Genomic DNA, 10,592 nt, shown 5'->3' on the forward strand with positions numbered 1-10,592 from the left:
AGTGTCTCTTACATGGGTGAAGATAATTACCCATTCTTAACTATGGCAAGCCTTAATCATTGTCTTCTTTATGATAAATGTTTGTGTCTATAACAAATGGAATGTCAAAGGTGCATAGTGCAAAGTGAATTTGTAGCTGAGAAAATGTTACCTTATTTTCTACTTTCTAGAAGGACCACACTTTAAGGAAGAAACAAATGGCACATGCTAGCTACCAATGATCATCATGTACCATATATGTTACACTCTCCCAACTCCACGTGTGATAAATTGATAAACCCACATGTAAGTGTGAGTGTCAGGCCAAATGTGGGCTTGCGTCAATCAATCATATGCATGTGGCAGACAATATATATATATATATCATGTACTACTTTAAATTGATATCAACACTTACAAATAACCAAGGATAGCACTAGGCTTTATGTGATTGATATAAGTGGAGTGGTGTATTATAATAGACTTTATGGAGCCCCCAACAAACTCTATGCATGATTTTGCCTTACCCACTACCTTTGTTTACATTAATGTTATACCGACTACCTTTTTTTACATTAATGCTAGCATCCAAAATCATCGGAATTTGGGGTGGGAGGAGGTGACTATATACCAAATACTCACATGTCAAGTGAAGCATATACATATATATGTATTCACAAGACTATGTCTTCCAATTGTTTACAAACTTTTTGGTTCAATGATAAACATTTGAAGGGGTCCCAAAAGTATTGCAACACAATCCTACTACTAGTGGCAGCCATCCAATTCAATAAAGCTACCAATTCAATAAAGCTATACATATCCCCATTTCTTATTAGTTAAGTTCACCTATGATGAGTCCATAATCAGCACCCATCTAGTTAAATATCTAGCTATTAATACGGTATTAGCCCGAGAAGCTTATAACATGACGAGCAATGTAGTCGAAACATATATCCCTTCTACAAAGCCTACTAAGGTCCATGGAATCGATGTTATTGCGAATCTAGAACTAGGCAGCCATCGTAACCAATCATTACAATGCAACAAGAATTATCCCGACCAAGAAAACGATTCGGACCAATCATTATGCGAGGCGGTCGATTGGAGAGGACGGCCAGCCACGACAAAGCATGGCGGACACAAGACCTCTTTCTTCATTCTCGGTGGGTAAATTTACATTGACGATGTCCAAAACTTATATTCTTTCATAATTGGTGATTAGGGCTCACATAACTAAATATTTACTAATTTCACGTAAGTTATCCCATTTTAACTGTTTTTTATTGGATTACAATTTACAAGTACTAAGGGAGTTCAGCTAGCCATTAACTCATTAATAGTTGTTTCTTAATTGTTGTTGTTGGGCTCTAGTGAATCAAGGGCTTTGGAATGTGGCCTTCTTTGCGGTGACCACGAGTTTGGTGTTGTACTTCCGGCGAGCCCTCCAGATGAGCAATGCCGAGGCGGCCAACAATGTCACCAATTGGCTCGGCACCACATGGCTCCTTACCTTACTTGGCGGATTTTTGGGCGATTCATACATAGGCCGATTTTGGACTTGCGTCCTCTTTCAAGCAATACATGCCGTGGTGAGTAATAATCTATGATGATTTGGAAATCGAAGCCTGGTTTCCATTCTAAAGTGCCGACTTACCTAGCTAGGGCTAAGGATGTCATCATCCCAAATAGAGGGCTCTTTCCCGACAATACACAAGCTCCCACAACTTCCCATCGTGTTTCCCAACGATGTTCGAGGTTATGCATCTCTATTTCCACACCTAGATTGCTAGCTATGTGGAGCCATGGGAGGTGAGGAATGAATGCTGCTAGGTTTTGATCATCCTCATGGTGTGCATTGAAGCCCCTTGTGAGACTAAACTACATAATATGTCCAAGACCTCTCTCTCTCTCTTTTGATAGCCATGGTATACTAATAGACCACAACTTCCTTGACCTATCATTGTGTTCATATGTAAGGAATGCTAATCATCCTCATGGTGTGCATTGAAGCCCCTTGTGAGACTAAACTACATAATATGTCCAAGACATCTCTCTCTCTCTCTTTTGATAGCCATGGTATACTAATAGACCACAACTTCCTTGACCTATCATTGTGTTTATTGATCGCCATGTCATTGATGCCGATGAAACTAACCGCCCCCTCCCCGATAGGGTCTTATCATGTTGGGTATCTGCGTGAGCGTGGACGCATTGAATCCTGAAGCGAAACCCGACAGACCTCCGAAGGCTCTCGGGACATCTTTGTTCTTCGTGTCGATTTATGTGATCGCGTTGGGCACGGGGGGCTACCTTCCGGCATTCCAAGCGCTCGGGGCCGACCAATTCGACACGGAGGCGGAGAAGACGTCGTTCTTCAGTTGGCTCTTCTTCTTCACGAACATCGGGTCGGTCGTGGCGAACACGGTGCTAGTGTACATCGAGAACGAGGGCGAGTGGGCGCTAGGCTATTGGCTGGCGACGGGGTCGGGGGTGATGGCATTCCTCGTGTTCGGGCTGGGGGTGGGGACATATAGGCAGTTCCGTCCGGGCGGGAATGCGTTCGTGCGGGTGGGCCAGGTCGTGGTGGGCATGTGTAGGAGGTGGCATGTACGGGTGCCGGACGATGCGGCGAAGCTACACGAGGCATCGGAGAGGGAGCTAATCCGGCAAGGCAGCCGGAAGATGCCGCACACACCGAGGCTAAGGTGGTTTAGCAGCTCTTTTAGGGTTTTCTTGGTAAAACTGGTTAGGGTTTTTGTTTTTATTTATTGGCTAGGGAATTTTTTTGCAACAAACAAAGTAAGGAAGAAGAAACCAAGCCTAAAAGAGATGAAATTGCAGGTTCTTGGACAAGGCGGCGACGCCAGCGGAGGGGGTGGAGCAAGAAGAAAAAGAAGAAGAAGCATGGAAGCTTTGTAGCGTGACGCAGGTGGAGGAGGTGAAGTGCTTGGTGCGGATGGTGCCCATCTGGCTGGCGGCCATACCTTTCGCCATCGTCTTCTCGCAGGTGAACACCCTGTTCATCGAGCAGGCGGCGGTGATGGACACGGATCTGGGCGGGGGCTTCCACATGCCGCCGGCGTCGATCAGCCTGGTCAACGTGCTCACCATCTTCGCCTGCACGGTGCTGTACCCGTGGACGGTGGTGCCCATGGCCAGGCTGGCCACGGGGAGGAAGGAAGGCCTGACCCACCTGCAGAGGCTAGGTCTTGGCATCGCCGCCACGGCCGCCGCCGTGGCTGTGGCGGCGCTGGTGGAGACCAAGCGCCTCTCGGAGGCCGCGTCCGGCCGCCGGATGGGCGTGATGTGGCTCGTCCCTCAGGAAGTGGTCTTGGGCGCCTCCCAAGTCTTCACCATCGTCGGCGCCATGGACTTCTTCTACCGCGAGGCCCCCCACTCGATGCGCGGCCTCGTGTCCGCCCTCTCCCTCGCCAACCTCGCCCTCGGTAGCTTCGGCAGCACCCTCCTCGTCTCCACGACCATGCACTTCTCCACTCGCGGCGGCCGCTCCCCCGGTTGGATCCCGCCCAACCTCGACGACGGCCACGTCGACTACTTCTATTGGCTCCTCTTCTGCATTACCGTAGCCGACGCCGCCTTCTTCTCCCTCGGTGCCATCTGGTACACGCGCCTCAGTACTCCTTCCCTTGTTCTGTCCGGGCAGCACCCCGAGGTCCTAAATGAATCACCAAACGACCATCCGCCTGCCACGGGGGGCGGGGGAGGGGACCACCAAGGTCCTAAATGATGCCAACACCACACACATGTATGAGTGATTGGTGATGCAATGCTCTTTTTTCCACATCATTGGTCATATAGATATCAATCACACACCACTTGTTATAGCGCTCACACACACCTTCGAGCCCGCCACCACTAGGTTGAGTGTGGATTCTCGATGAATCAATAACATGCATTACATAGGTATTGATCACACTACATGTATATGTATGTATGTATGTATGTATGTATGTATGTATGTATGTATGTATTCGGGGGGAAAGAAGAAGAAGATGATGAGATGACGCAACACACTTACGTCACCGAAGTCTCTATGATGTCTTCGTGTAATGTATTCTATTGCAAGTATGGTCTCCTAATATGGAGACTCCGAATGTATTCTATTGCAAGTATGGTCTCCTAATATGGAGACTCCGAGTTACTCGCTCATGAGTTAGTTGTTTCTCTAGATCTCGCTATGAAATCCTTTATAAGCTTCTTCGTTAATTTGAAACATGTACTAATAAGTTCCGCTTCCATCATGTTTTTCTTGTATTGAAGCAACTCGCGAGTCGCGACCAATCCAAAAACATTAGACATCTTTATGCAAAACTTAGGAACAAATCCAAAGTGCCGCCCAAGTAAAAAGAGATCGACATGCATGCATCTATCTTGTTGAATCCAATGCCCATACATCCAAGTTGATTTGTGGCAACATTTCGTAATGCAATTGCTCCATCCAAAATAGTTGGTAAGTTCTACATTATCTTTTTGTGTTTCTAAAAAAAACATTGGCTTTACGAAAAAGTGCAACGTTCCCAACAACACGAAAATGATGTTTATGAATCAACATTTGGTCAAAGAATATTGGCCCACAAATAATGTCCAAGATCATCAATATGTATACAAAATGGATTCCCTCTAATGATGATATGCATTGTGCCATAACAAATTTAAGCTAGCTTTTAAGTGATTCCACTATGTTTCTTTAATCATTATGTCCTAAAGTTTAACGCATGGCTTACCAATATTCTCATTATGTTTGTTCTATCATTATGTCCTAAAGTTTAACTCATGGCTTACCAATATTCTCAAACATTACATAATTCCATCATGAGGAACTTTGAGGAATGCAAATTCTATCCACATTAAACCTCTCTTTTGACGAGACAAATGAGATTAGTGCCAAGTCACATGGTCATTGACCTAATTGTTAATGTCCACTCGATTGAAAAACGAAACTCATTCTCACTTGTCTGGCCAAAAATAGAGTAGACAATGGTAGTTCCTGAGACATTGACCTCAAGGTGGTTCTCAAGAACACTTGAGTAAGATTTATCTTTCAACTAGAACACCGAAAGGCACTATATGTTTGGCACTATTGTCGGGAACTAAAGACACCACTCAAAACTAATGGTGACCTTTCCAAAGGCTCACATGGCTATCTAATTACAGAAAATCAAGTGTGCATGTGAAATATTAGAACTACTTGAACTACTTGGCCGTACTTCCTTTAAAGATGCATTCTTTGTGTGTGATAATGTGTTGTAAGAGCAAGTGAATTGTGCGTGATTCGCAATGTGTAAAGTTAATTGAACTAAATTTGAGTTTGAATGTTTGGTAATATTACAAGGACATGAATGGGTCGATTTATTTGCGCTTGAATGTTGATAAAATGTTGAGTGCTCATAAGAACATGTTAGAGATTTGTAATTTAAAAGCTCTGTTGAATGGGGAGTTTGAGAATCGAGATAAAAGATTTGGGTGTTGTAAAGAAAGGTCTGGGAATGGAAATTCGCAAAGATGAGAAAAGCCAACACACTTCTACTATCATAGAAAATGCACATTGAGAGGGTTCTACAGTGATTTGTTAGCACTATATTCGTAGCACATTTCAATTTTCAGCAATGTTGTTACACACCTTTGAGAATGATAACCCATACGTACCGATAGTGGAGGTTAGCAAATGTTTTAGGATCCCTATGCCAGTGTTGTTGAGAGCCTCATGTATGCCCAGGTGTCCCAAACTTGTGAACGTAGATACACAAGAAACCTAGGAAATGTCCCTTGGCTAGTGGTGAAATGAAATTTTCAATAAATGAAGGATACTAGTGATGTTGGCTGAGTTTATTGGAGATTTATTCCATAGAAAGTTGGTGAACCATTACATGTTTAGTCTTCCTTCTCCTTCGATGTACTATCAATAATAAAGCAATGTTGCAATCGAGTGTTGCTTTGTTGATGTAGCCACAAGAGTGAAAGAAGTTATTTGGTGTCAATGCTTGGTTTGCCAATTGGGAGTAACATTAAATAAGAAATTAGCTTTTTGCAACAATCAAAGTTCCATACATTTGACCAAAATTCTACCGAGAACAAGCCAAGCACATTGAAATTAGGTTATACTTCACCAAAGATATTTTGGCACACATTTTTATTACAATTGAGAAAATCTCCTTTGCACATAAACCATAGAGGAATTTTCTTATTGCTCACTAAATGTGGATGTGGGCTTATCGCCAAACCAAATCAAATACTTTTATCCTTATTTTGTCAAAACATTATTTTATCATCGCCACACCTTTTAATGATGGCTATGTCACAAGCATATTTTTTGTTCCATTGACTATGGATGTTGTTTTCAACCCATCTAGGCCTCCATGACAAGAGTTTCTTGTTGTTCTTTTTAGTGGGTACTTTATCGATTTAATTCATCAACGTCGTAATGGTTGTGGATACTTAATGCATTCCTTTTGCATACCCACCACATGAAATATGTTTTTTTATCATGGTAGTTATCATCTTTAAATCCTTTTTCAACATTTGTCAATTAAAGTGGCAAATGTTTTGTCATGTAGTGCTACAATATATTTATCCTAAGATAGATAGGTGGGAGATTTAAATTGTGCATTTGATGTTATGTGTTTCATGTTTGTAATGTGTGATACAGATCACTTTAAGGATAGAGAGAGAGAGAGAGAGAGAGAGAGAGAGGGTACTTGGTACCATGAGTTCTTAAAATTTGATCATTTGCCAAGGAACACCCAATGTGTTGGTGTGTCCATGTCGACAAACATGCATGGCATTGGCTTTCTGACACTTTAGAGTATACCCAAGAGCACACTACCACATCAAATGATCACCTATTGCAGATGGAACCGTTAATATATTGGAGGACAAGTAATGGCCTTTCCATCACCGCAACATACCAATACCTCAACAAAAGTTTCAAATGATCACTTCTTTGCGAGGACATTAATGGCACAGAAGTTCTAGGTATCAACGAAGAAGATGAAGAATGAAAGACATTAATAGCTATGGTTTCATGAATCTTGAATGAACCTTCTTCATCACGTTTCACAATACCACTTTGCTTCCAGAGCAATGCAAAAGGTAAGCAAACAAAAGAGTGTCTTCAGTATTTACCACAATCACTTCCTTTTTGTTTTCTTGGGATGGTGAAATATTATGCATTGCTCTAGAGATATTTTCCCTCTCTCCTTCCCATGTGATGCATTGTGTCATGCGTTCTTGGTCGAGGATTTAGTCATTTACTAATGGAGAGAGGTGTGAGGATATAATAGAATGAACATTTGCTTGTTATCTACATTAAAAGTCTGTCAGCAGTTAGCAATACAACCCTCTGTGCCAATTGCAATGCTAAATTCTACCCAATTAATCATGTGGCGAGTCCAGCTGTGGAAGTTTGGCTCTTCCATTTGGGTCTAGAAAGATGGTATCAATATGGTGGGAGGGGATATTGCTGATAAGAAAGTGTAATATTACATCAAAATGTGCTTTTAGGGTTGAAGACAAGTTGTGTAGGTAATATCATCTTGTACTAGATGCTGGTGATGGTGGAGCCATACTAGAGCTGTAAATTGGTCTCGTACCAGGCTGATCCAGACCATCCATGGTTAGTTGATACACTGCTGGCCATGCATAAAGAGCTTGGAGTATACCTAATTTGATGCCTCATCCAAGGACAATTGGTTCACAACCAACAACGCCGATATGATCGATTATCTGAACCTGCCGGCATAGATTGGAGAGCGTTTCAACGATGCCTCTCGTGTTGGGTCTATCTGCACTGTCCGGTTGTAGACAACGGAAGGCGAGCTCCACCAAGTTTTTAACTGCGGGATTCTTGTGAGGATCCAAAATGTTCTCCTCTAACAGTGAAAAGCAACCACCAGGATTGGCGCCCGTTGCAGACGCAGAATGCAAGGCAGTATAGGTATGCTTTTTAGGATTTGAAGCTTCTAAACCAGAAGTTTCAGCAGTCTCTATTGTTTCGTGATGTGAAACCTCGGAGCAATATTGGATTTGGGCTGGTTCTGAAGAATTGCAGTGATAACTCGATTGCCAACACGAATGATCCAAAAGCTCATGCCATGTGCCATCAGCAACTTTGCTGAGAGCCAAGTTTGAGAGGTTCATATCCTTCCTTGACTTGGCACAGATGTCCACGGCTTGTCTCCCTGTGAGGAGTTCCATCAACACTACCCCGAAGCTATAGACATCGCTCTTATCAGTCAACCGATTGCAAGTGTAGTATTCGGGATCAATATAGCCAGGTGTGCCCTGCGGTGTTGTTGAGACGTGTGTGGCTTGATGAGGAACAAATCTTGAAATCCCAAAATCGGCCAGTTTTGCATGGAAATCACCATCCAGTAAGATGTTGCTCGTCTTCACATCGCGATGAAAAATGGGCGGAGATGCAAAGTTATGGAGATAACACAGAGCTTCTGCCGTCTCCCATGCTATCCGAAGTCTTATTTTCCAGCACTTTATAGGATTATTGCCCACTAAAAGCGTGTCCGATTCATGAAGCTGATCGAAGAGGCTTCCCCTGGCCGCAAACTCGAACACTAGAAGAAGGTCTCTCTCATCTTGACAGCAAAATCCATAAAATTTCACTAGGTTTGGATGGTTTAATTGAGATAGGATGTGGATTTCATTGCAGAATTGATCCAATCTTTGAAAATTTTCATAGAAGAGCTTCTTGATGGCAACTTTCCGTCCGTCTTTGAGTGTGCCGACATAGACAGCTCCAAAGCCACCATCACCGACCATATTATCATATGCAAAGGAATGTGTGGCCTCCATGAGTTCTTTATACGAGAACTCATGTACCAAAACATTCCTGTCATTTTCAGATGAAAATAGGCTCCGTAGCTTATCTAACAACTTCCCTCTGGAGTTATTTGCATGGAATTTGATCATCGAATCCCTTTTCCTTCGGAATCGCTTATAAACTATGCACGCTGTGAGAATGGCTGCAATTGTTGCTGCAACAGAGATACCCAGCACAGATATAATAATCACTTTCTCTTTCCTACTCATGCTGCCTGTGTGCAGACAAAATACCAGTGAGAGGCTGAACAAAGCAATAGATGACTACGGTTTCTTGAATCCCTAATTCAATACATCACCTTGCAGACATGGTAAACTCCTCTAAAATCAAACGCATTCAGTGTGATGTTCGAAAACACCTGTTGTTTTTTTATCTTCTGTACAAAACAGCCTTTGTTTCCCATTCAACCTGTGGATACTACCCCGGGGTGTGTGTGTGTCTGTGCATTGCAGGAATAAAAGACACCCTTTTCCTTGCATTAATCTGTATATATAGCCTTTGTTTCCTTGTAAGACTTACTGTATTCTACAAGACCTAAGGATACACAAACAGCCAGGCCTATGGCATGCATTCATTGTTGGCGAATGGGGAAAGGCATTCCATTTTGATATTGCATCACATGACAAGTTGAAAGGGCCTCTTCTTTAGCAGTCTTATGCATACACCCTTACCAATGGTACTATGGGATAAGACTCACAAACAATTTTTGAAAACAAGGCTTCGAAGACATACCATTTTCAGATAAGCAATTCATGCCGGTAGAGCCGAAGCAGCAGAAATTCAATCCATAATGCATATATCCGCAAGTCCCATCCCTGTTTTGGCACTTAACACAGTATTGAGACCAAGGAAGATTGTTTTTGGCCCAACCCAATTCTACCACGTGCGGCCTCCATTGAGGTACTGGAAGAGAGGGGTTGTGAGTGACAAAGAACTGGAAATGAGTACACCCCGAAGAGTTCATTGTGTCCTTGAGCTTCAAACGAGCCCCAGGAGTATACTCAATGCATTGCAATGTATTGTTCAAACAATCGCGGTGGAAAGAAACACATCTGGAGCTACCTGCATCAAGCGTGCTCGTAGATTTGATGTACTCCCAGTTTGAGCAGTTGAAAAGGAGGAAGATGGTATTTTGTGAGACTTCCAAGGCGGAGAAGTCGATTGAATGCTTGAAATTGATCGAAAGGGGAAGGAGGCGGGATAGGTCTTTGAATTCGGAAATCGAACAAGAATTGGTACTGCTGCTACTATTTGTGATTTGATTGACATCCCAAGTGAGATTAATCTTAGCAGATGTGGTACTGCTGCTACTATTTGTGATTTGATTGACATCCCAAGTGAGATTAATCTTCGTAGATGAGTGGTTAACGCTCAAAACAAAGGGGGCTGTTTCAGTGTTCACGCTCTGAGTAGAATCGGAAATGTTCATCAGAGCATTCCATCGGGGGTATAACCCAAACCCATCAGGATTACTGCCACTGCAATTAGAGAGAAGGAACTTGGGAGAAGCTGCTCTGACACGTTCACTTGATTCATTTCCTTCTTCGATGGCAAAAGGGTATGCAATATCTGCGGCTATGTCCTGGCAGGTTTGTGAATGAGCTATGGGGGGGTGATTACAGATCAAGCAGCACATCAGGAGCAAAGCTATGGAAGAGATGTGAGGCGAACCCAAGAAGCTCATCACCATCATCATCTTCATCAGTTCTTCAGTGCTCCATAATCAGAGACAAAAAAAAAAAAGAGGCCCAAGAAC

General features: G+C 43.0%; 2 protein-coding genes across 3 annotated transcripts; one reads left to right on the forward strand and one right to left on the reverse strand.

Moving 5' to 3' along the window:
• Positions 1-771: 771 nt before the first annotated feature.
• Positions 772-3,730, forward strand: LOC147855794 (protein NRT1/ PTR FAMILY 8.1-like). The gene is made up of 4 exons (XM_087330110.1): positions 772-1,145; positions 1,354-1,571; positions 2,155-2,687; positions 2,824-3,730. The coding sequence occupies exons 1-4, from the start codon at positions 908-910 to the stop codon at positions 3,728-3,730; spliced, it is 1,896 nt and encodes a 631-aa protein (XP_087186236.1). The 5' UTR covers positions 772-907.
• Positions 3,731-7,267: 3,537 nt separating this feature from the next.
• On the reverse strand, positions 7,268-10,592 carry LOC147855795 (wall-associated receptor kinase-like 20). 2 transcript variants are annotated; one of them, XM_087330353.1, is made up of 3 exons: positions 10,198-10,591; positions 9,569-10,134; positions 7,268-9,050 (listed from the first exon to the last, which is right to left on the reverse strand). In XM_087330353.1, exons 1-3 carry the CDS (start codon positions 10,536-10,538, stop codon positions 7,675-7,677), a joined length of 2,283 nt encoding a protein of 760 aa, XP_087186479.1. In that variant the 5' UTR covers positions 10,539-10,591; the 3' UTR covers positions 7,268-7,674. The 2 variants fall into 2 exon arrangements, with proteins under 2 accessions (XP_087186479.1, XP_087186478.1); XM_087330352.1 differs by having other exon boundaries at positions 9,569-10,592.

This window comes from Azolla caroliniana, unplaced genomic scaffold, assembly GCF_043228905.1.
Source record: "Azolla caroliniana isolate FFs.n. ecotype wild unplaced genomic scaffold, voAzoCaro1.0.p SCAF_14, whole genome shotgun sequence".
In the NCBI taxonomy this organism is placed as follows: Eukaryota; Viridiplantae; Streptophyta; class Polypodiopsida; order Salviniales; family Salviniaceae; genus Azolla; species Azolla caroliniana.